General features: G+C 38.6%; 1 protein-coding gene and 1 non-coding gene across 9 annotated transcripts in view; one reads left to right on the top strand and one right to left on the bottom strand.

Moving 5' to 3' along the window:
- Positions 1–26,302, bottom strand: part of FMN1 (formin 1) — a 434,114-nt gene that overhangs the window by 110,750 nt on the left and 297,062 nt on the right. For 7 of the 8 annotated variants that reach the window (XM_058428057.1, XM_058428060.1, XM_058428056.1 and 4 more), the window contains 3 exons: positions 26,057–26,203; positions 24,910–24,969; positions 13,853–13,973 (listed from right to left, as the gene is read on the bottom strand). In XM_058428057.1, coding sequence (XP_058284040.1) covers positions 13,853–13,973; positions 24,910–24,969; positions 26,057–26,203 — 328 coding nt within the window. Of the gene's footprint in view, positions 1–12,241; positions 12,293–13,852; positions 13,974–24,909; positions 24,970–26,056; positions 26,204–26,302 lie in introns of those variants that run through there. The other variant, XM_058428061.1, reaches the window with a different exon arrangement.
- On the top strand, positions 20,950–21,054 carry LOC116482816 (small nucleolar RNA U13). Its single transcript, XR_004252078.1, has one exon. It is a non-coding gene; the product is annotated as a small nucleolar RNA U13 (small nucleolar RNA).

Below are 26,302 nucleotides of genomic sequence, written 5' to 3'. Positions count from 1 at the left end.
ATATAATATACATATTAGCTATAAAGAAGAAAAATGGTATATTAAATGTACACATCAGTTTAAAAACTCAAGCCCAGCTTAAACACTCAATTTGGGGATTTGGTGGAGTTAGGAAAAGGTATGTCATGGATTGAAAAAAAAATTAGATATTTGTAATTCCAAGGTATACAATGCCTTGAAACCAAGGTAGCAAATATTAGTTGATTCTCTTCAGGATCACAGTCAGGAAGGGCTTTACAGATGTTTTTATGAATCTTCAGAACAGCTGGAGGGAAAATTCTGTATACCTTCCCTCTGTACACCCTCTAACAGACTGACAAGTATTATCTCTGTTCTCAGGTACAGTCAGATTCCTGTTCCTGAGCAGAAGAGAAAGCAGAAGTAGGAATAAATCTCTCCCCTAAAAAATGAGGATAAAACTCACCCTTAAAATGTGTTTATAAAGGACTTGATCTTTCAGTGAGTTTATTTAAAATTAGCAGTGAACTCAGTGCTAAGAATAAATATTTGCTGAACAAATTAACTGATTGAAAAGGTCAAACAAGATCTGTCTCGTATTCTGCAGATTTTTTTTCTTTGATACCCAGAGATTTGATGACATTTTTAAAGACCATCAAAATGGTCCAGAAAAGGTTTAAAAACACAACCAAATTAGCACTGTTAGTACATTAGCCATTATAAATGTTCCTTGGGCGTTTCCCCTTTCTGTTTACTATGGCAGAGGAAAAGTTTCTGGTCCAGCGGGTCCTGGTCCTCCATGCTGACTTAGACATATTGCCATTTATCTCTCACTCAGTAATTCCTTGAAAACAATACCAAATTTTCAAACTGTATAATCAAAAGCAAATGGCTCTTAAATGGCCAAGGGTGTCTTAGCCCTCAGCCAGCTTTGTGTGTGTTATCTCATTTTACCCTATGAAAGTTTTCCTGCTATCGTCCCCCCTTTTTGGTGAGAATTAGTAAAGTCACACAGTAAGTGGCTGAGTCAGGATCTGAATCCAGGGGTGACAGACCCCATGCCCTTAAGCTATGCCACCTCCTACTTTCACCATCTACAGGAAAGTTCTAGAAAACACTATGGGGCACCTATAAGAATGCTTTGTCAACTGTAAGGAATTAAGTAAATAGAAACTAAAAAAATCACTAAGTGCCACCACTGGGATGCTGTCATTTTAAGTGGGGAAAAGGCCTACCAGGAGGTTAGGTTAGTAAGTGGCATGGCAGAGACCAGAACCAGGGCTGTCAATTTCCTGTTAGGTCTGTGATCTTTCCAGGGGTATTAAAAGGTAGAGTCACAGTTCATGGCCCCTATCCACTTAGGAGCCACGCTGAGGCTGAGCTATCTGGGAAAGAATCTAGGAGAGATAAGGATATTGGCAAAAACTCCAGTCCCCTTTGCAGGGGCTAAGGAGGTCTCCCTCTAACTTCACTCATTTGGTTGACTGACATGAGAAGAATCTATTTGTGGATTGTGAATCTTCCAGAAAGTATTTTGATATTCACGAAACTACCCACTACTCTATTTCTGTGAAGAAAATGTTTTGACCCAATACAAGCTCACGGTATGGCAGCTTAGGCACTGGCTTGGCAGTCAAGGACCTGAGTTCTGTGCCTGGCTGGGTGATCCTGGCCATGCCGCTTCCTATCTCGGAGACTCTGTTTTCCAAGCTGCATATGCCTGCCCTACTCACTTGGGAGGATGAAGCACCATAGGCAGGTAAAGTATCACCATTATAATTACAAGAGTACCTTTAAAAAACCAAGAAACAGCAAATATCAAAGACACTTTGTTAATGAACTTGCCAAATTAATGCTACTTTCCATTCCTCCTACTTGATTCAGTCTTCCTGCTATCGAACAAAATCCTGATCGAAAGCAGTTGTGTTGTTTCTAAACCTGTCTATTCCTGTTCTTTTCATTGAAATTATGTAATTTAATGACTTGATGGTAAACTACATATATGACTGCCAAAAGGTACTGTTTCTATACGTTTTAATGAAAGAAGCAAAATATTGCTGTTAAATGTGGGTATAGAAGGCCAGAGGAAACTGGGGAAACATGGCAACTAAATGCAACGTGGTAGTCAGGATTAGGTCCTGGAACAGAAATGGGACAAAAATGGGAAAACCAGTGAAATCCATATAAAAACCAGCATTCAGTCAATCTAAATGTATCATTGCCAGTTTCTCAGTTTTAACAAATGGATCACAGCAATGTGAGATGCCAATAATGGGGAAACTAACTGACAAGAGCCTATATGAGAACTCTCTACTCTTTGCAACTTTTCTGTAATTTAAAAATTATTCCAAAATAAAAAAGTATATTGTTTAAAAAGCGTGGGAAACGCAGTTTTAAAAGATTGAGAACAATTATAAATATCTAGAATGATTCTATGGTGATATTTGCAAGTGTCTTTACTGAACTTTAAAAATACAGTAGGGAAATTACAGATGCTCTCATTATGGAGTATGTAGGGAACACCTATAGGACTGCATTCAACAGATTCATAATTCAAGAAAAGGCTTCATCCCTGCATCAGAAGACAGACAAAGGATACAACATTTAATTTGTTGTAAGTTAAAGTGTTAAGGGATACAAGTATCATTTTCCATGATTCCCAATTTTGGCCATTTTTTTTCCATTAACCTACCACACTGGATAAGCGCTCTGCTCTATAAAGATAGATGGTATCGGCTGGGCATGGTGACTCATGCCTGTAATCCCAGCACTTTGGGATGCCAAGGCAGGTGGATCACCTGAAGTCAGGAGTTTGAAACCAGCTTGGCCAACATGATGAAAACCAGTCTCTACTGAAAATACAAAAAATTAGCTGGGCGTGCTGGCGGGTGCCTGTAGTCCCAGCTACTCAGGAGGCTGAGGCAGGAGAATCACTTGAACCTGGGAGGCAGAAGCTGCAGTGAGCCGAGATTGCGCCACTGCACTCCAGCCTGGGCAGCAGAGCAATATTCTGTCTCAGGGAAAAAAAAAAAAGAAAAAAAACCAGGATAGATGGTATCAACACAAGAATTTTTGAGGCATGAATTAATTCAAGAGATCTTTCAGAGTCATTTACAAAGAGAATACCTGAGATGCAAGCCTGATATAATTTTACAGTTGACTTTTTAAAAAAAAATCTTGTAAATGTGAGAATTCCTAGGATTTTTCAGTTGTTCTAATTAACTAAGTCAGTCTAGGGAGGAATTCAATACCGTAACCCTTCATGAATAAGGAGAATTATAGAATGCACTGAAATAGCATAGTAAGAATAATAACCTCAGAAATTCAGGAGTTAGAATATATCTTCAAAATCATCTAGCAAACTACTTGTCTAATGGTACCTCCTCTACCCACCCACATGATAGAATCTTCCAGCAAGCAGTGGGTGAGGAACCCACTACTGCTCAAGGCCATCAGTTTTCTCTTCAGACAGCTTTAAAATCTGTCCCCCTAAAAGATTCTACTCATGGATGCTTATCTGACATCTTTGGCCAAAAAGAAGTGATCTAATTTCTCTCTAATAGCAGAGTCAGCGATTATCTGAAGTTGAGTCATTTATTCCATTGTTCATTTGCTCATTCTTTTACCCATTTAGCAAATATTAATTGACAACAAATATGTGGCCAGTGCTGACCAGCACAGTAAATATAAACATAAAAAAGGTCATCTATCTGCCTTCATGAAGCTGGTGTAGGAAGAGAAAATTTACAAACAAGTAAATAGAAAATAATATGAATATGTGAAAGTAATATGAAAAAAGAAAGCTATAATAGTGCCTATTCAAAGTGCCTCCTGAAGAGTGGGTGGGCAAGGAAGGCTCAGAGCATGGGACTATCTGGCAGAAGGGCTTTCTAGGAGAGGGACCCACTACTGCAATGATCCTAGAGCAGGAACAAGTACATTGTGTTGGAACACAAAGAAGGCCTGTGTGGCTGGAGTTTAGTGGGCAGGAGGGGTGGATGGTGTGAGAGAAGACTGGAAAGGCAGAAGTGGTTAAATCAGTTTGTATGGCATGAGTATGAGGTTGGATGTGATCCCAAGAGGAATGAATATGAAATAACAGAGTGCTGTGACCTATGTGGCAGGTGGAGACTGGATTAAAGGAAGAGCAAGAGTGGAGGCAGAGAAACCTGCTTGATATGGGCCAGGTGAGAAGGTGGTAGCTTGGATTACAAAAGCGGTAGGTGTGGAGATGGAGAGCAATGAATTGATTCCAGACAATTTTTGAAGGTAGAGTCAGCAGGACTAGCTGTCAGACATGAGAGCACAAAAGGAATCAAGGAAAAGTATGACACATTTGGCATATGCTATGAATAGGGATTTCCTTTGTGGGATCCCAGTAAATCCTCTTAATCAGTGGAGCAGGTAGCCTTACACTCATTTTTATATGAGGATACTGAGATGTCAGGGATGAAATGATTTGCCAAGGGTTACAAGGCTTGTGAAGCAAGGATTTGAATTCAGGACTTCTGGCCCAGACTTTTCTATGATTGTAGCTTTTATTTCAATATTTTATATTTCTTGTCAAAGAAAACTCTACAAAACACATTCTATTAGCCACGTGTTTTTATAAATAGAGGGTAGAAATAGAGGGTGCAAACTGAGAGGAGAAAACCAGGACAACGTAACTCATCCTTCCCACCTAGAAATGTCACAATCACAGCTTCAAAGGAAAACACAAACTTCTTCCATTAATTAAATGGATGAATCAAGTTTCAGTTTCCTCTCTCCTTTCTGCACAACTTGTCTTTGAAGGCATTTCATTTGGGAAATGTGTGACCTTTAGTCACCATGCTCAATTAATTGAATGCTTTGCATCAAAAGTCACCATGCCGATCCACATTTTACACCCACTGCTTTTCTGAAATACTTATCCCGGTTCCTTAGGTCTGTTTTGTTGAAATCATTTTACAAAAATAAATAATATCTAAGTTTTTTTTTTATTATTTCTAAAACTTTGCTTGCAAAACTAAATATTTTTAACACCATGGCAACACGGTCAGGACTCTGGCTAATGTATCCAGTCTCGTACCAGAGCTCAGACTTAGTAAACTACTGCTGTGGACAAATGGGCTGTGAAGGAGGAAAGAGCTAATAAATTAGACATGGTCAATAATCATTCAAGTCATGTCTTCTGGAGCTTCCCAAAAGGTGATAAATTAGCCAGACTTGTCCTAATGATCAATACCCTCCTCTCCCTTCTAGAACACACCAGCATCCATTGAGTAAAGTGCAGACTGCAAGGACTCTCAGGAATTTAAGTACTACCTCACAACTCCTGAGGTACTTCCTCAGGCATCACCTCATCTGATCCTTTCAATATCCCTTTGTGTCGGGCAGAGTCCAGAAGTATGATCAGCTCCATTTTTTTTTTCAGTTGAGAGTCACAGAGGCTAACTGATGTGGCAAAGTGCATGGTTTATCATGTGGTAAGAGGCAGAATTAACTTTAAACTTACATCTCCTAAATCTCAGTTCAGTACTGTTTTCAACACACCAGCCTCTGTCATTGAAACTTAAGAAATTCACAAATGCTCTGTTTCGTTGTGGGATTTTTTTTGTTTTTATGTATTTGTCAAAGTTATACATGCACATAGTTTAAAGAATCAGTGCATCCTATGCACTGTAAGAACAGCAGTCCCCTATCTCCACCCCACCAATTTCCTCAATTCTTCCTCCTCAGAGGCTACCTCTTTTACCAATTTTATGTGATTATTTGGTGCTTAGTAGTATGTCTCTAACAAGCTTCTTTTTTTTTATTTTCCTCTTTATCAACTATAAATGATGTAGTTCTTTCCTCCACTCCCACCTCTTCACTTCCATCATCCCAATATAGCACACGGTTCCATGACTTGGTTAGACTAGGGTTTGGTGTTGACATTATTACGACTTTGAAAAAAACAACTCGCAGTCCCAGCTGATACATGGAAACTCTTGATTTTTCCACATTTCCCGCACATTTCCTCTTTCTCTCACACTTGCTCTCAGAATTTTTTTCTCTGATTTAGTTTGTTTTCTATGAGCTCAGCGTTAAATGAACCTCACACTTGTTACTAGTTGTATAAAATCTCTTGTCCAAACATTCAGATATATTAGATGCATTAACTGTGTATTCCTTAAGAATCTTCTCCATGATTCTTCTGACTTAATCAAATCTGAAATGTTTTCTTTCAATGTCTGGCTGTCATCCTGGGCTTTTTCTCTATGCTGGAGGCTCCATTCACCTTCCTTCTCCATTGGAATTTTTATTTCCTGTGACCTATGTCTTCCTCTTTAATGGGACAGCACTTTCTCTAGTAGCATCCTGAAGATAACTGTATGGGAGGTAAGTTTTTTGAGAAATTGCATGTCTCAATATGTTTTTAATCTGTCCTCATACTTGACTAATAGTTTGGTGGATATAAGGTTCTGGACTGGGAATAATTTTTCTTCAGAATCCTGATGCATTTGTAGCTTTTAGTAATGCTATTGAAAAGTCTGAAATCATTCTGTTTCCTGACTCTGTGTGTATAATCTATCCCCATATCCCACCTACTCCTAGAAGGCGGTGAGCTTTTCTTTTTGTCCTAAGTATTCTGAAATGTTCTAGTAATAGTATAAATCTGTTTTACTTCCCCGTATTAGTCAAATATCACATGGTTAGTAAGTGGCAGAATTAACTTTAAACTTTTGTCTCCTAAATCCTAGTTCAGTGCTATTTTCAACACCCCAGCCTCTGCCATTGAAACTTAACTGTCATTCACAAAGCTTCATTTCATTGTGGGGTTTTTTGTTTTTGCAAATTTTTTTTGTATATTTTGTATATTAATCAAATATGGGGGAGTAAAACAGATTTATACTATTATTAAAACATTAAAACTTTTTAGGCCTTTTAAAATTAGGAACTCATATCCAACATTTTTAGAAATTTTCTTAAATGACTGTATTAATTTATGTACAAATATATATGGCTTTTTGCATATTTGTATAAATATGCATAAATTTGTGGTACGTATAAGTCTTATAGTAAAAGTTGGATTGCTTCTCACCTCCTATCACTCCTGGATTAGAATTCAGCTTTCTTGTTTAATTCATTTATCATGTATCCATCTGTTTTTGAGTTTCAAAAATTTTGTGGTTCTCTCTATGCTTTAAAACTGATGCTTTTAAAGAATTCTATCGTTCTAGAAATTTTCAAAAGGAACTGAAATTCTACATGAGTGCTCAGTCCTAGATGAGTGTTCAATCAACGATGTTTCCACCAAAGTCCTTCAAAAGGTTTCCAAAGTAACTTTTCCCCCTTACTAGAACCATATTGTTGTTTATGGGCCATGTTTTAATTAGTAATGAAAGAAAATTTTCACTCTCATGACAAGATCTAATTTTTGTCTTTTTTCCTCTTACAAGAAGCATTTAAACTCTCATGGAGGGAAAGCCACTTGATGACACCAGGTGGCAGAGGTCATTCGTTCTGCAGGGTCAGGGCTGGTCTTCAGCACAGGAAGCACAGTTCACCCTGTTAGGTGACTTGACAAGTCCTGGAAAATTCCCTTACCTTCTCATCCACATCAGGAGCACGATATATGTAACTCCACACATGCAAGAGATAACAAAACCTTGCAGGTTGCCTAGGGGTGGCCCTTTAGTCCTCTGCTATTAGTTCAGTTAGCCACATCAGACTAGTATGCTTTCTTTTGGGTCACCAAGGAATAAAACGGAGGCTAGGTCAATGTCAGAGAGACAGAGAGGGAGTGAGAGAAACTGAAAAATATTGACAGGCAGGAGGTGGAAGGAGAGAGATTACAATAGGCAGATTGGTTGAGTGGTTGTATGTAGAGACAAGAGAAAGCCTGAATTCAATCCAATTTTTATCTGTAGTCTCTTTAGAAGATGAGCCACAGAATGAAGTGGGGCTTAATCTTCAAACTTTATCATTCTAGATCACATTGTTTGTGCTTTTAGGGTGAGCCTGCAAACTGTAAAATAACAAAGTATGGCACAGATAAACCTGTTTCAAATTTCAGCTTTGCCAGCAGTAGCAAAGTAACTTCCACTTCCTTACTGTAACAACACAGGTAATAACACTTACTTTGAAGAAGTTTTAAGAACTAGAAATGATGTAAGCAAATTTGCTGGTATTAAGTGCTCATTAAATGGTAAGTGTTGTCATTAGTGATGGTGGAAATGGACACGTGCCACACCCTTAACCATATTTATAGACTCTTTGTCCACTGTCTACACTGGTAGGGAGGAGAATTTTATTGCTGCCATTGTTTAGAATTGCCAGTGCATGATGATGATAAAAAACAAACCGACTTCTAGTTGACTTTATTATTGCTTTTAGATTCTCTACAGGCATGCCAGATAAAAAAACTACACCAAGTTAAATCTGAATTTCAGATAAGAAAACATTTTTTAGTGTAAGTGTGTACCATGCAATATTTGAGATACACTTATGTTAAAAAAAATCCTGAAAGAAAAGTATTGGGCCTCCTGAATTTAATAAATCTGACAACTCTAAGAGTAAGGAAGAACCATTTTGCTTCCTAAGATAGTATCAACAGGAAACACTTTCTTAAATTCTCTTTGGGGCCCAATAGTACTGACTGACTCAGGTAAAGGCCACACTTTCATCAGAGTGGACAGATACATTGATTCCTGACGGAACAAGAGCCAGCATGGCTGTAAGAAGCCAGAATCAAAGAGGATGGTGACGAGGCAAACTTGCATTAAAAGCTGCTGAAGAGCAGGGACAGAGGAACCCTTTCCCCTCCCATAATAACACAAAGTTGAATATCCATTAGATTAGCAACACCAGTTCTTAGCATTCCTCCCTCCTACTCATAGTCAACTCTTAATCAACTGCAGTAATAGGAAGAGAAAAGGACATCGCACATAACCCCAAATCAAAATGAAAACAAAACTGATCAAGGGTAAGATCAGGCTCAGTGGTGGCTCACGCCTGTACTCCTGGCACTATCGGAGGCCAAGGCAGGAGGATAGCTTGAGCCCAGGAAATTTGAGACTAGCCTAGGCAACACAGTGAGACCCTGTCTCTACAAAAATTTAATTTACAAAATTAGCTGGGCGTGGTGGTATACATCTGTAGTCCCAGCTACTTAGGAGACTGAGGTAGGAGGATTGCTGGAGCTCAGAATATTGAGGTTTCAGTGAGCCATGATTGTGCTGTTACTCTCAAGCCTAGGCAATAGAGCAAGAAACTATCTCAAAAAATAAAAAAAATTAAAAAAAAAACAGAATGAGATCAAGTGGTAGGTAATGACATGTGGCCCTGTTTCTGCTAAGTCAGAACTGCCCTTCCCTATGTTACGAGGGATCCTGACTCCTGCAGGCAGGACCCAGTAATATCATTTTACCAACAACCGTGTTGCTAGTACAGTCGATATCCTTTCTTCTTAAAGTACCTTTCACATAACTTAAACTCTGTAAAATACTACTAAGTATACAATGAAAGATAAAAGAAAGCAAGCCAATGTTTCATGCTTTAAGTTAGGAAATGCTGTTTTAAACAGCATTAAACTTTTTTTTTAACTACAGAACTTCCCAGAGGCTTTAATAAGCTCATGTACTTTGAATCCTTAGGATATGATTTTCGTACAGAGCATGTCCAGGATTATTTATCATAGACTCTTTCAGAGAGCAACAGTTCCAGTTCACATTTCAGGTAATATTTTTGGGTGCTACTATTTGAGGAATCCTACATCTACAGTTTCAGCAATGCTGTGCGCGCACGTGTGTGTGTGTTTGTGTATGTGTGTGTGTCTATCTCTGGTAGTAACTGGTGCAATCAGAAAGAAGAATCCACTCCTTGGTGTATTAGTTTCTGCTTGCTACTATAATAAATTAGCACAAACTTAGGAGGCTTAAAACACCACAAATATATCACCTTATAGTTCTATATGTTAGAAGTCTGACATGGGACTCACAGGCTAAACTCGAGGTGCTGACAGGGCTGTACTCCCTTCTAGAGGCCCTAGGGAGAATCTGTTCCTTGCCTTTTCCACTTCTAGAGGCTTCCCACATTCCTTGGCTCATGGCCCACTTCCTCTATCTTCAAAGCCAGCGACATTACATCTCTCTGATCATTCTTATGTCGTTATATCTCCCTCTGATCACAGCCAGGGAAAGTCCTCAGCATTTAAAGATTGACTTTAAAGATTCATGTGATTAGATTAGGCCCACTTGGACGGTCCAGGATCATCTCCCTATGTCAACATCAGCAAAGTCCTTTTTCGCCATGTAAGGCAACATATTCACAGATTCTAGGGATTAGGGTTTGGACATCTTTGGGGGGCATTATTCTGCCTACCACATATGGGTGGGTAAGAATACCCTGAGAGTTCCAGCCAGCAAGCAAGGACAAAGAGGGAGAATGAAAGTAACTATTGCCATTGTTTGTGTTTTCTCAATTATTTCTTACAACTTCACAGTATCAGGGAAGTTGAAATTACTGTCTTGTTAAGGGATGTAGAACAATAAACAAAATATGGAACATGTTCCCAAGCACCAAAAACTTGGTTCTCTCTTTACAATGTAAAGCACAAGTGCTCTGTGAATTAGATACTCCACAAACATAGCCAGCTGGTCTCTCAGCAACACCGGCTGATTATACAGGCTGTGCACTTTCCAGCAAAAGGTACATGCCCTTAATTAGCTTTATTGAAGCTGCCCTCACTAAGAAACTGTGCAGACATTATTTCCTATGATGCAGGTCCTATAATTGTCCCATTTTACAGGTGAGAAAGTGAATACTTTCTACGATTATGCTACTTGACAAGGTGTTACTTTCACTGAACCAGTAAAATATACACATCTAAATTCAAAGCCTGATCTTGGTCCCATGTAATGTGCCTATTTGTACGTCTATTTGACAATCCATCTACCTGGACTTCTTCCCCCTTCCAATTCCAACCCAAAGCAAGTTCGTTCCTGTGACTCTATCTGATCTGACAGTCTACATGTGTGGTTTTGGGAGTGTGTGCACACGTGTACATGCTTGCGTATGTATGCTCAGTAACTCTCTGTAATTTTTTTCTTCATGAGGCTTCACATTTTGAATGCCAAAACTTTCTGTCTGATCTCCAATCAGATATGGTGACTTCTGGGTCACAGGCGGGATATGTATTGAACACATGCCTTAGAGTCATATCTAGTTTCAAAACTCGGCTAGATCATCACCTCTGAAACATTGGCAAATTACTTGAGCACCACGAACTTCAGCTTTCTTATCTTGTGAGAAGTCAAAAATAGTATCTGCCTCACAAGGTCACTGTAGAATTAAAAGAGGTGATATAGATAAAGCACTTGATAGATAATAACCACACAATAAATTGTAGTTGATACTATTATCAATTCCATGCTATGTTTACCTGCATAAAAATGCTATTCAAAGTTCTTGCCTCTCTGAAAGATGCTTAATGATAACTTCTACTTAAATCAGTGGCATCAGTATGACCAATAACCACAGGTTAATTCACATTAGATTAAGGTGTGTTAATACTATTTTTTTTTCTAAAAGGCTCTGCCTGCCTGGAGAACTAGGGCCTGATACTTCTTGAAATTTGCTAATCACATCTGGTTTAGCTTTAGACATTTTCTGGGATTTTGCCAGCAGCTACGACACTTTAATGGCTACAATAAACCTCAAAGCCTCATCAAATCTTTGCTGTATGTGTGAAAATTATGTCCTCTTCAATTAAACATTCAATCTCAGCTCACACCAAGGCCTTATGGAAAAGGAGGTGAAACCTGAATGGAAACGTAAGATGAAACGGACCGCCACGATTCTGGCCATCTTGCCAGATGGTATTTAGAAGAAAAAGAAATTCATTAGAGAACCTACGGTGTGTATTTTCTTTAAATATTTACTGGGTACCTTTCATGTGTTGAAAACACTGGCATCTCTAAAGAATAGCAGGGCATTTTTGTTTAAATATTCCATGTGTGTGAGGTGGGGGGGAGTCATTTCCTCATTTGCCTTTGTGGTACTTCATGTGTTTTGGTGAAGCCCGGTACAAAGAAGAAAAGTAACTGAGACAAATGTTCAGTTTTCTTTCCTAAGGCCACTCTACCCGCTTCAAAAGCTCTTGTGTTTTCCTAAAATCGGCTGAGGAAAGTGTCAGTTGAGTACTGAGAGATCCCGAATGACAATTCAGAGCCTCCCTAGACAAAAGAAGGTGTACCAAAGTGAGGCGCTATGGGGGAACCCTTGTCTCTCCGCTTGCCTCCCAATTCACTCCTCTTATCCTCTTGCTATTTATCATCAAACGTACAGGGACGTCAAAGGGAAGCAGCCCCTGGAAGGAGAAGGGAAAAGATCAAACAGGGATCAGGTTTCAGCTCAAAGACTATAGGAGAGGTCAGGCCAAGGGTTTTACAAGGGGCCAAGAAACAAGGGGGAATGGGCATTCAGGAACAGCCATGGAGCAAACAAGCTCCTCTGCCATTGCTAACTCTCGCTGCCACACTGAGGACCAGCCTGGGCCCTAATTCTACCACTGGAGAGGGACAGACAAAAATGCTAGGTGGTAGCTTACTACGCTTTATTACAATATTAAGCTCCCCAACGTCAACAAGGATACAATTCTTCAGGAGAGAGAAAATAATGACTGCAGGTTCACATATCACATTTCTAAAGGAAGCATCCATTTGGTTGAATTCATTCAACCACATCAATGGGAGGAAAAAAACCCACATGTTCCTTTAAAAATAATATACAAGATAAAAATATTCACTTGTAACCATTATCCTTTCCATGTAAGTTTTATGTCCAAGGTAAAAATAAATGGCTCTTTTTGCCACCGGGAGCAGATCTTTCCCACTTTACTTCCATTTCCAAGCTGTTCTCAGCCTCAGACTTAGGTTTCTGAGTACTCTTTCACAATAAACATTTTTAAAATGTTTACTTTATGTCTTGGTGTTAAAATATTCCTGGTTGAAGCCCTTCATTTCCTCAAGCTCTGCTTCTGGCACTCTGGGCTCCATTTCCACATTAACGCGCTCTCTAAATCCTCCGCAGAGCTCTTCAATTGGAGTTATACAAGCTCCAAGGCAAGTATTTATATTCTTGGACAAGGAGATGTCTCCACAGTGAAAACACGAGACTCTAGAAAGGCCAAAGGAAAATTCCTGCCCAAGTGAGACATATTTTCACCTTTTAAAAAAGCCAAAAAGGGGCTTTCAGCATTTTCTTTTGAATAATTAAAAATGTAAATTAAACTAAAATGGAATGTTTACTGTGGGCCTTACCATCATTATTAGACTCATATACAAACCAAACATACAGGAATACGTGTGTATGTGTACAACATGTATGATATATATATATTTAAAGCAGCAGAGTAAAGTAGCTAATGTGTGAGTTCTAGAAATTAGAAACTAGAAAATGTGTGAGTTCTAATTGGATAGACTTCATTAGACTTGTTTAGAGCTTAGTAAATCTGTCTCTTACTGGCTGTGTGAACATAACTTCTCTAAGCCTCATTTTTCTCATCTGTAAAATGGGTTTAGTGTAGTTCCAGCTTATTAAGATTGTTATATGAGACAACAGTAAGCGTCTAGTAAATGGTTACTGCTATTATCATTAATAATGTTGTAACTACTAAATGTTCGAAAATGTAGATATAACAAGATATGGATATAAGAAACAAACGATCAACACTAATAAAAGAGAAGAATTTGAAAATACAGTGCCTCTACACACTGTGTAGAGAGAGAAAGATTCATGAAAGCTGTAATGTACCATCACTGAATTCTGCACCAATCCCACTCTATGAGCCAGACCTAAATAATCCTCTTAAAACATTTTTAAAAAGTAATCTTAGCTATTATCATAATAACAGAACAGTTCCTATTACCTTCTAGTTGCCTCTTCAGTTTTCTCAAATCTTTTATGAGGTCTTCAAACTTGACTTGGGAGGCCAGAAAGAAATCCTGTGGTTCCGGCAAGGGGAAAACACTCTTTTCTGTTCCAGCTTCCTAAGAGATATGGTAAACAAAAGTACATTATACTTCCCAATTGTCACTTTCAGTTGAAATTCCAAAGCATCAATGAGAAAAAAAAAAAAAAGCTTTTTTATTGGATGTCTGAGTAAGAATCATAGCAATGCTCCTCTGCTATTCCTAAATTTGGACTTGCGACTTTGAAGTGCTTTCTTGTCTTTCACAATCTCTTTTTGGACTTATTGGCAATAAGGTTGGCTATGGCATGGGCCGGGTTCTATTTTGCCTCATGAATCAAAGAGAAAATTGTCAGGTCGTCCTGATCTTGGACACCCTACTCCCATGAAAAATGGAAGGGGGGAACACATGAAAGTACTTACATTTGAAGTCCCCGTTTGATTTACACATGCTAGCAATTAGACAAGTCATCTTTGGGGTATGCCAATGGGTGTGAATCAGAAGGTGCTGGATAAGAAGGCACTGCAATGGAAGATATAATCACCCTCCCATCACCTTTCCTCACCTTTCTCTGTGGCTTAAAACTCCTCTGTGTGTATGCATGATCAGATTCTTTGTATATGGGTGTATATACACATATACACAGTTTTTTTTTGTTTTTTGTTTTGGAGATAAGGCCTTGCTTTGTCACCCAGGCTTGAGTGCACTGACACAATCACGGTTCACTGCAGCCTTGACCTCCCAGGCCCAAGCGATCCTTCTAGTTCAGCCTATTAGCTGGGACCACAGGTACGTGCCACCATACCCAGCTAATTTTTAATTTTTTGTAGAGACGGGGTCTCACCATGTTTCCTAGGCTGGTCTCTAACTCCTGGGCTCAAGCGATCCTCCAGCCTTGGCTTCCCCAAAATTCTTCATATATTTGAAAAGCTTTTGCAAATGTTGTTTGGCTTATCTTAGGAGACTGAGGGCAGGGTGGGGTATAGTTTTAACAAGCTCCACTGCTATACCTAATAGAGAATTCTCCGCTGAGAAACGTCTTGAAGGACAAAAGCTTCAGGCACATGAGCCTCAAATATCTTTTCCAGCCTAGCTAGCTTTCTCCCTGAGTTGTTTAAAGTAAGCTTTGTATCTTGCACGTCTTAGGCAGTCTTCACTTATTCCTCTCTCCGCACAGGCTACTTTGCCAGCTTTCCTTCACATTCCATCTTCCCTACTGCCATTAGGACTAATTCCAAACTCTAAAACCGCTTTACAAGGCACTTTATGATCTGGCCTCCGTCTACATCTCTGGCCTCATTTCTACCTTCCCCCTATCTCCAACTCCCTCTAGACCTTCATGAAATAATCGACCACGATCTCTTGCTTCTAGGCCTTTGTCTATAAAATGGTCCCTTTTCAATCCTTCCCTAGTGCCTCCTTTATACTTCCTCGTTCATACTCATCCTTTAAGTCTTAAAACAAACGTCCTTCCTTAAAGATTTCCCCTAACCCCCAGCACATGGGCGTTTCTCCCATTCTCCAAAGGCCTATGATGCTTACATTATCACAGCATTTACACCATTAATTTTTTTCCCATAAGTTATTGGGGTAGAGGTGGTATTTGGTTACATGAGTAAGTTCTTTGGTGGTGATTTGTGAGATTTTGGTTCCCCCATTGCCCAAGCAATATACATTGCACCCTCTTTATAGTATTTTATCCCTCATCCCCCTCCCACTCTTATCCCCAAGTTCCCACAGTCCCTTGTACCATTCCTATGCCTTTGCATCCTCATAGCTTAGCTCCCACATATCAGTGAGAACATATGATGCTTGGTTTTCCATTCCTGAGTTACTTAACTTAGAATAATATCCTCCCATCTCATCCGGTCGCCGAAAATGCTGTTAATTCATTCCTTTTTATAGCTGAGTAGTATTCCATTGTGTATATATACCACAGTTTCTTTACCCACTCTTTGATTGATGGGCATTTGGGTTGGTTCCATGATTTTCCAATTGTGAACTGTGTTGCTATAAACATGCATGTGCAAGTATCTTTTTCATATAATGACTTATTTTCCTCTGGGTAAATAACCCAGTAGGGGGATTGCTGGATCAAATGGTAGTTCTACTTTCAGTTTTTTAAGGAATCCCCACACTGTTTTCCGTACTGACTGTACAAGTTTACATTCTCACCAGCAGTGTAGAAATGTTCCCTGATCACTGCATCCACACCAGCATCTGTTTTTTGATTTTTTGGTTATGGCCATTCTTGCAGGAATAAGGTGGTATCGCATTGTAATGGTTTTGATTTGCATTTCCCTGATCATTAGTGATGTTGAGCATTTTTTCATATGTTTGCTGGCCATTTGTGTATCTTCTTTTGGGAATTGTCTATTCATGTACTTAGCCCACTTTTTGATGAGATTGTTTTTTTCTTACTGATTTGAGTTCATTGTAGATTCTGGATATTAGTCCTTTGTCAGATGTATAGATTGTAAAGACTTTCTTCTACTCTGTAGGTTGCCCCTTTTCAGGTACAAAAGCTCTTTAGTTTAACTAAGTCCCAACTACTTATCTTTGTTTTTACTGCATTTGCTTTTGGGTTCTTGGTCATGAAATCCTTGCCTAAGCCAACATCTAGAAGGGTTTTTCCAATGTTATCTTCTAGAATTTTTATAGTTTCAAGTCTTAGATTTAAGTCCTTAATCCATCTTGAGTTGATTTTTGTATAAGGTGAGAGATGAGGATCCAGCTTCATTCTCCAACATGTGGCTAGCTAATTATCCCAGCACCATTTGTTGAAAAGGGTGTCCTTTTCTCACTTTATATTTTTGTTTACTTTGTTGAAGATCAGTTGGCTGTATTTGGGTTTATTTCTGGGTTTTCTATTCTGTTCCATTGGTCTATGTGCCTATTTTTATACCAGTACCACACTGTTTTGGTGACTATGGCATTATAGTATGGTTTGAAATCAGGTAGTGTGATGCTTCCAAATTTCTTCTTTTTGCTTCGTCTTGCTCTGGCTATGTGGGTTCTTTTTTGGTTCCATATGAATTTTAGAGTTTTTTCTTTTTCTTTTTTCTTTCTTTTTTTCTGAGACGGAGTCTCACTCTGTTGCCCAGGCTAGAGTGCAGTGACGCGATCTCAGCTCATTGCAAACTCCACCTCCCAGGTTCATGCCATTCTCCTGCCTCAGCCTCCTGAGTAGCTAGGACCACAGGCATCCGCCACCACGCCCAGCTAATTTTTTTTATTTTATTTTTAGTAGAGACAGGGTTTCACCACGTTAGCCAGGATGGTCTTGATCTCCTGACCTCTTGATCTGACCGCCTCGGCATCCCAAAGTGCTGCGATTACAGGCATGAGCCACCGTGCCCAGCCTAGAGTTGTTTTTTCTAATTCTGTTAAGAATGATGGTGGTATTCTGATGGAGATTGCACTGAATTTGTAGATTGCTTTTGGCAGTATGGTCATTTTCACAATATTGATTCTACCTTTTCACAATATTGATTCTACCCATCCATGAGCATGGGATATGTTTCCATTTGTTTGTGTTGTCTATGGTTTCTTTCAGCAATATTTTGTAGTTTTCCTTGTGGAGGTCTTTCGACTCCTTAGGTATATTACTAAGTGTGTGTATATATATATATATATATATATATTTTTTTTTGCGGCTATTGTAAAAGAGGAGTTCTTGATTTGATTCTCTGCTTGGTCACTGTCAGTATATAGAAGAGCTACTAATTTGTGTACATTAATCTTGTATCCTGAAACTTTGCTGAATTCTTTTATCAGTTCTAGGAGCTTTCTGGAGGAGTCTTTAGGGTTTTCAAGGTAAACAATCATATCATCAGCAAACAGTGACAGTTTGACTTCCTCCTCACCGATTTGGATGCCCTTTATTTCTCTTGTCTGATTGCTCTGGTTAGGACTTCCAGTACTATGTTGAAGAGGAGTGGCGAGAGTGGGCATCCTTGTCTTGTTCCAGTTCTCAGAGGGAAGCTTTCAACTTTTCCCCATTCAATATTATGTTGACTGGGGGTTTGTCATAGATGGCTTTTATTACATTGAGATATGTCCCCTGTATGCAGATTTTGCTGAGAGTTTTAATCATAAAGGGATGCTGGATTTTGTTGAATTCTTTTTCTGCATCTATTGATATGATCATGTGATTTTTGTTCTTAATTCTGTTTATGTGGTGTTACCACATTTATTAACTTACATATGTTAAACCATCCCTGTATCCCTGGTATGAAACCCACTTGATCATGGTGGATTATCTTTTTGATATGTTGTTGGATGCAGTTAGCTAGTATTTTGTTAAGGATTTTACTGTCTATGTTCAACAAGGATATCGGTCTGTAGTTTTCATTTTTGGTTATGTCCTTTCCTGATTTTGGTATTAGGATGACACTGGCTTCATAAAATGAACTAGGGAGGCTTCCCTCTTTCTCTATCTTGTGGAATAGTGTCAAAAGGATTGGTATCAATTCTTTGAATGTCTGGTAGAATTCTGCTGTGAATCCATCTGGTCCTGGACCTTTTTTTTTTTGGTAATTTTAAAATTATCATTTAATTCTTGCTGCTTGGTATTGGTCTGTTCACAGTATTTAATTCTTCCTGATTTAAGCTAGGAGGATTGTATTTTTCCAGGAATTCATCCATCTCTTCTAGGTTTTCTAGTTTATGTATCACCATTAATTTTTAAATTGCCATGTTATCTTGCACATCTTCCCCACTGGACTCTAAACACCTCAGAGGCAGAAACTGTGTCTTGTTCTTGGTAAACATCATCTGGCATATCAATAAGCTTTATTTTTGGTTGATGGGCACTACTACAGAGGGTTTATAAAACATGGTTCTGAGATATATGTACCTTTAGCAGGAGACATCTGATTTATCACTATGTTTTCTTGTCGTTTCAGGAATCCTCTTGACCCTTCCCCTTTAAGGCCATTAGCTTCGTTAGGGATGCTAGGACACGGTAGTTTTCTTCATTTTATCAGACACAATGTACTTTTTTTCCCCCATCTTCATAGACTTATTTTACTACTTTAAAATGGAAGCAGTACTCTCGTCTGAGTGCCAAGATGGAACAACATCTAAGATCCTCACTACGAAGCTCCATGCTAATCTACACTGGAAGAACTCAGGCACAGTATCTCTTTCCATTTTCCAAAACTTTATCAGATTCAGTCCTGGTTTTGACTGTGTGTGTGTGTGTGTGTGTGTGTGTGGCGCTAGAAAAAAGGAAATGTTGCTGAGTGTATCAGGCTGGTAGCAGCTCTTATGAAAGCTGCTTAATTAGAGTTCAAAACGCATGACTCTACATGGGTTTCTTAAAATTTCACAGACTAAGACTTGGACCAAAAACCAGGCATGAGAAGAAGGAAGCAGGGAGCAGGAGTCATCTTTCTTTAGCTAATTGCTCATCACCACTAACCGCAAAAATCATCACTTAGGCTCCTAGAGGAAAGGGCTAGTTTCATAAATCACATAATTCTACACTCTTGTTGAGTGAAATGCATTTTGCACAGTAAAAGCCAGAAGAGCACCACACTACTGTGGGCTTATTTTTCCTAGACTGGGCCATCCCATGTTTGAAACTGTTCTCATTGTAAGATTTTCCTCTGTGAAGTTGATTCCACTGGGTTCAGCTCTTTTCAACCACAACTATATTCCACAGGCAAATTTCAGTCTTCCCACACAATGCATTTGACTTGGTTGGGGTAGGCACTACCAATAAATCTGCCCATGCCGACCTAGGGTTAGAAATGTCACCCTCAAAGATTCTTCAGGATAATTCTTCTGCCACACTAGTACCTGCTGTCAAAACCTAGGGTACGTGCTTATGTGCCTGCTGCTGCTTCTTCATTTCCTGAAGCTAAACACGCCTTCCTCACTCCACCAGAAAACAGTTCTCATCTCCTCATATCTAGTTCTTTACAGATGCCACTTATTACACCTTTGTGAATATTAACATTATATCCAGTTCAGCAAGTTTTATCAGACACCTGTATTACAAGCAATAAAAAAGAGACAATGGCCAGGCATGGTGGCTCATGCCTGTAATCTCAGCACTTTGGGAAGCCAAGGCGGTGGATCACTTGGGGTCAGGAGTTCGAGACCAGCCTGGCCAACATAGTGAAACCCCGTTTCTACTAAAAATACAAAAAAAAAAAAAAAATAGGTGTGGTAGTGCATGCCTGTAGTCCCAGCTACTCGGAAGGCTAAGGCATGAGAATTGCTTGAACCTGGGTGGCGGAGGTTGCAGTGAGCCAAGATTGCACCACTGCACTGCAGCCTGGGCAACAGAGCGAGACTCCATCTCAATTAAAAAAAAAAAAGAAAAGAAAAAAAGAGACAACAATGAATTCTGAACCTCAAAAACCAATGCCAAGATAATAGGTAATTCCTCATATATACATACAAGGCAGAATAAGATGCATCTTGAGAGAGATTCAAATAAAGTACTTGCAGGCTTCAAAGGTGAGGGCTTCAAAGCCTTCCTTCAAAGATCAGGATGTTAATAACGACCTCAAAAAAGGGCCATGTAAGATTAGACTAAGTTATTTTTCACTACATCTTTTTTCCCTTTTACAAAAGTGATACATGTTATGTTTAGTAATGGAAAGACAAAAGACAGTAAAAAAAAAAAAAAAAAAAAAACCCTTACAATCCTAATATCCAGAAACATTTTAATGTATTCTTTTCAGGTTATTCTGTGTGTTTGTGTGTATTTATCTTTATCTATTACGTATTTGGTATTATACTGTATGTTATTTTGAAACACGCTTGTAAATTAAAAGCAGATCAAAAATATTTTCTAATACCACTACATTCTCTCCTATACACTCTCCATGGGAGTATATTATTCCAGTGTGTGACTCTAGTATAATTTATTTGACCTTGGTCTCTATCATTGTACACCTACCAAAATTTTTCCAATATTTTGCTATTATAAGCAAATAGTCATTAAATCCTTAGTTGTTTTCTTGGGGTAGAAATTTCTTAAAAGGTTACACATATTTCTAGGGCTTTTGATACACAAAGGTCGAAAACCTTGCTTTTGATCCTTTTGTAGTTCATGAGTGTGATGGATTGGGTGTTCATATGCATGTGTGAGATGCGCCACCATCAAACCTTGTTATGATATGGACACGTTACCTGCCTGACATGAAGAAAAAAGAATAGGAAAAAATGAAAAAATGGGGGAAAAAAGGGAAACTTTTAAAAAGAGAAAAAACAAAAAACAAAAACACAACCTTGCTTGCCCATAAAGCATATATATGTATAAATTAGGAAAATGTGTTCCTGCAGATAGCAACAGCTTTATGGGCAAACAGCTTGACAAGCACATGGCATCTTTATGTGAATTTTTTAAAGTGTGCCCTTTATAGGATATATAATTTGGTGAATCAAGGGCAGGCTAGATATGAGTCCCATTTGACCTAGAGACCTTAAACAGAGAATAACCTGATTTACCATACATGACAGTCCTAACAAAGGTTTGATCAATTTACAGCGCTAATTCTATATATCTAGTTGGCAATTTATGTCTTTTATACATCTTTTGTAAATTGCCTGTGATACATTTTGCCATTTTTTAAAAATAAGGAAGATTTTTTTCTTGTTAATTCTCAAGAGTTCATTGTCTATTATGTTGTCAACATTTTCCCAGTATGTTATTTTGAATTTAGTTTTAAGTCATTTTTGAGATACTAAAGTATTTTAAAATTTTAATTAGGAATTAAAGTTTTTTAGTTTTATGCATTGAAAGTTATCATTCTCACCTTTTATGGTTTCTGCCTTAGACTGAACACTTTGAAAGGATTTTGCTACTTCAAAATCAGTAAACTATTTACCTACACTTTTGTGATGTTTTATTGATTTTATTTTTCGTTTATTCCTACATTTAACTCTTTTGTTCTTTAAAACTTTGCTCTGGTCTCTGGTATGAGGTCTAGGAGGTAATTCAACTTCTTCCTCTTACCAATTACTTGAAATTTCTCTTTTATCACACACTTGACACATATTTATTTAGATCCATTTCTGAGATTTCCTTTTCATGTTAAGTTTTGTGATGTTATTCTATCATTCTACACTTTTAATTATTATAGCTCTATAATATATTAGAATATATAAATGAATGATTCTTCATTTTTAAATCCTGGTCAAATTTTTATCTAATTATTTTTATATATAATATTTAAAATTGTTTTGTAAACTTCTAAAATTGATTAGAATTTTGACTGGTATTTCCAACAGAGGAGATAATGCCACTCCTCATTGTGGTAAAAAACCAACAAAAACCCCTATAACATGATATCTATTCTCTTAAATTTTTAAGTGTACAGTATAGTATTGTTAGCCCTAAGCATATTGTTGTACAGATCTCTAGAACTTCTTCATCTTACATGACTGAAGCTCCGTATCCTCAATTCTCCATTTCCCCATTCCCCCATCATTCATTCTACTTTCTGTTCCTTTCAGTTTGACTACTTTAGATACTCATTTAAGTGGAATCATGCAGTATTTGCCCTTCTGTGAATGGATTATATTGACTTAGCATAGTATCTTCAAGGCTGACCCATGTTGCAGCATATGACAGAATTTATTTCTTCTTTATGGTTGACTACTATTCCCTAGTACATATACGCATTTTCTTTACCTATTCATCTACTGACAGACATTTTTTTTTTTTTTGAGACGGAGTCTCGCTCTGTCGCCGAGGCTGGAGTGCAGTGGCGCCATCTCGGCTCACTGCAAGCTCCGCCTCCCGGGTTCACGCCATTCTCCTGCCTCAGCCTCTCCGAGTAGCTGGGACTACAGGCGCCCGCCACCACGCCCGGCTAATTTTTTTTTTTGTATTTTTTAGTAGAGACGGGGTTTCACCGTGGTCTCGATCTCCTGACCTCGTGATCTGCCCGCCTCGACCTCCCAAAGTGCTGGGATTACAAGCGTGAGCCACCACGCCTGGCACAACTGACAGACATTTAGATTGTTTCCAAATCTTAGCCATTGTGAACAATGTTTCAATGAATATGAGAGGGAAAATGTCTCTTTGAGATCCTGGTTTCAATTCTTTTGGATAAATACCCAGAAGTGAGACTGTCTGATCATATGGTAGTTCTATTTTTAATTTTTGGAAGAAACTCCCTACTGTTTTCCATAACAGCTCCACCATTTTATATTCCCACCAATGATGCTAACTGGTTCCATTTTTTCTACGTCCTTGTCAACACTTGCTATTTTCTGTGTGGTAGGGTTTTGGTTTTGGTTTTTATTAACAGCCATCCTAAAAGGCATGATGGGATATCTCACTGTGGTTTTGATTTCCATTTCCCTGGATGATTGGTGATGTTGGCACCTGTTGGCTATTTGTTTGTCTCATTTGGAGAAATGTCTATTCAAGCCCATTACTCAATTTTTTTAAATTGGGTTTTTCTCTTCTTCACTCTATGTTTTTAAATTTTTATGACTTTCAGTAAAATTATGTAAATTTATTCACAAAGGTCTGTACTCTTCTGGTTAAATCTGTAACACATATATTGGTAATGTTACTGGGAGATTTTTTCCCAAAAAATCTTTAAATTTATTATTTCCAGAGAGCAGTACAGTAATGAGAAAAAAGGGAAGTTTTATAAAAAGGCTAGAGACAAAGATACTTTCAGTTAGGGAGAACATCAGAAGTAAAAACACATTAGTAGGAAGCACAGGGTGTGTGTGGAAAACATCAGGTCTTGAGTTGGATCACAGAATATGTGTAGAGGGAAAGTAATAAAAGCAAGGTTGTGAAAGATTGGAATTAAGTTGGGTGAATCCTAATTCACTTGAAAATGGGGAGCCACTTCGTTCTGAGTAGAAAAGCAGTATGATCAGAGCTGTGTAAAGAGGGTGTGGGATGGCTTAGAGTGGTAGAACCTCGAGATGGAGAGCTGAGCTGGAAAGCAACTGAAATTCTCCAGATGAGTGATCTTAAAACCTGGGTAAGCTGAGGTCGGCCAGAAAACAAAACAAAACAAAACAAGACAAAACAAAACAAAACAGGGAAGGACATCAGAAGCAACTCAGTGGAAGGACAGAGAGTAACCAGAGAAGGACAAGGTTTCATGCCTTAATGACCAAAAACTATCAAAAACTACGATATTCTTAACAGAAATCTGGGAAAAGTTTGGGGAGGGGGGAAATGATGAGCCTGCTGTAGGTATATTGAAAATAGTTAGATAAGCCCACCAGGAGGGTAGAAGAAAGTATTACGGAGTTCATCAGTGCCTCACTTGTCTTCTGGATGAAACTGCAGGCCTATTAAAAGGCCCCGGGATCTTTACCATTCTTCCCTCGATGCCTAGGAACAATTCTGCTTACATGCATGGTAAAGCAGAAGTCCTGACAGCATTTACTTTGAGACTTTTACTGTTCATATTGATTGCTGTATTTCTTAACATCTTATAACAATACCTCTTTCTTCGCAAAATTACAACTCCTTGTTCTCAATTTAACAAGAAGGAATAAAGTAGAAAATTCTGCTCAGATGGACTCACACAGAAATGTTTATTTCTAATTGTAAATGCCCTCTAAGCAGAAAAGATGGATTTTTCAAATTCTACATCTTTGGCCTGTTCATAGATTCATTACTGATAAAATATTGAGTATTACTGAGTCTTACTTTCCTAAATTTTGCTCTGCATCATCAGAATACAGTTTCAACTATAACCAATTACTGAGTGGATCTAGATTTCACAGAGAACCTCACAATCTGGCCGTAAAGCACTGAGGCAGCTAGGGATCTCTCTGAAGCTGTGTTATACAGTCGACTGAGACTCAGTAGATTTACACCACTGAATAATGCTTCTCTTCATAAGTCAACTAAACTCTCTTGGTTTCAGTGTGCTCATCTGTAAACCACACTGGAGAGCTCTCATATTCTATGTTGGGCTTGCAGTTCATCCATCCATCTATCCATCATCCAACTTATGAATGCCAACAATGAGTAAGAGTTGAAACTTTGCCATGTAATGCCATTACTTACCTGATCATAGTAACGCAGGTAATACTGAACAACGTAGTCCACCAGATTAATCCCATTATCCTAGGTTTAAAAGAGAAATGTACATGAAAATCATTCCCATGAGACTGTCATATTACATGATTGAGAGATGAAATCTCAGGTTGAGAAACTTGTAATTTGTGAAAACTGGCTTTCTCTTCGATGCTGGCAAGGTTTTCCTTCCTCTGCTTTATCCCATCCATTTATTATGCTGGCTACATAAAGAAATGACACTGTACTATCCTTTGTGGGGAAAAAACAAACAGATAATCCATAAAACTTCTGAAATAATGGCTAAAACAAACAAAAAAATTGTGTCCTTGTATTTTCTGGCATAAAGCCAAGACAGGAGGGGGCAGGGAGTGCTAAAGGGAACCACGGCCTAGAACAGAAAAGCACCCTCCCTTCCCATCTTTCAAAAAATGTGTGTTCTTAATGGTGTGAAAAACAATCCAGGCCAGCTTAAAGGAGCACCACGCCACTTTATGACCCCGGGAGGCCAGTGGGGAGCAGGCCCTCCCACAAGGCAGCCTTTGTGTCCTGTTCACTGGGGTCTAATTCTAATTTGCCTGTGTGTTTCCCCTCCCTGCACCCCCCTGCCCCCCATGGGACGCCTAGATATGGGCTGGTTGTTTCTAAAGAGGTAGCTCCACAGGGGTGTGGAGCCAAGTGATAATCAGGCTCAGAGAGCTTGACAGTAGACCCCAGCCCAATTGCTGAGGCAAAAAATTGGTGATTCAACATTGCTCTGCCATTCAGGAATGAGTAAACTACTAGTAGGCAACACTAAACTCAAACAGCCTCCAGCCTTTGCAGGATCCTGGTACTGTATGCTATCTGTTTTGTTCTCTCACTGAGTAGCAGTTCAATACCTAATTGTATATGTCAGAGCACACGATGATGGGAATTAAGTCATTGAAAATAAGGTCTAATGTGGAAAAAACAAAACAAAACTCTTCATTCAAAAGTGAAAAGAAAGTAAAGAACAAAATGCATGCTCTAATATAAATGATTGTTGTTAAGGGGAGGACAGAGATAAATGGAACAATCTGGAATACGTTTTTTAAAATTAAAGGTAAAGAAAGAAAATAATGGCAGATCATAGAAACTTATTATGAAAAATAAATACCCGACTTTTGACATCCTTGAGTTTGGGCAGAATTTCTAAGCTATATCCATCGGCTTGTCCCCGAGTCCTATTTCCTCCGTTCATATAATTTCCAAAAGCCAAGATGAGAGCTAAAATATCCTTCACACTCTTCATGTGCAGCAAGCCCTGTGATGGCAAACACCAATTATTACCGAGCTGAACTCCAAATGTACCCATGTTCATTCAGTAACAAATATTTACTGAGTACTCAATAGGCTGTCGGGA

The sequence above is a fragment of the Hylobates moloch genome, unplaced genomic scaffold (genome assembly GCF_009828535.3).
Source record: "Hylobates moloch isolate HMO894 unplaced genomic scaffold, HMol_V3 SCAFFOLD_14, whole genome shotgun sequence".
In the NCBI taxonomy this organism is placed as follows: Eukaryota; Metazoa; Chordata; class Mammalia; order Primates; family Hylobatidae; genus Hylobates; species Hylobates moloch.
The sequence above is the reverse complement of the archived record's forward strand: the minus strand, read 5'-3'. Positions and strand labels throughout refer to the sequence as shown.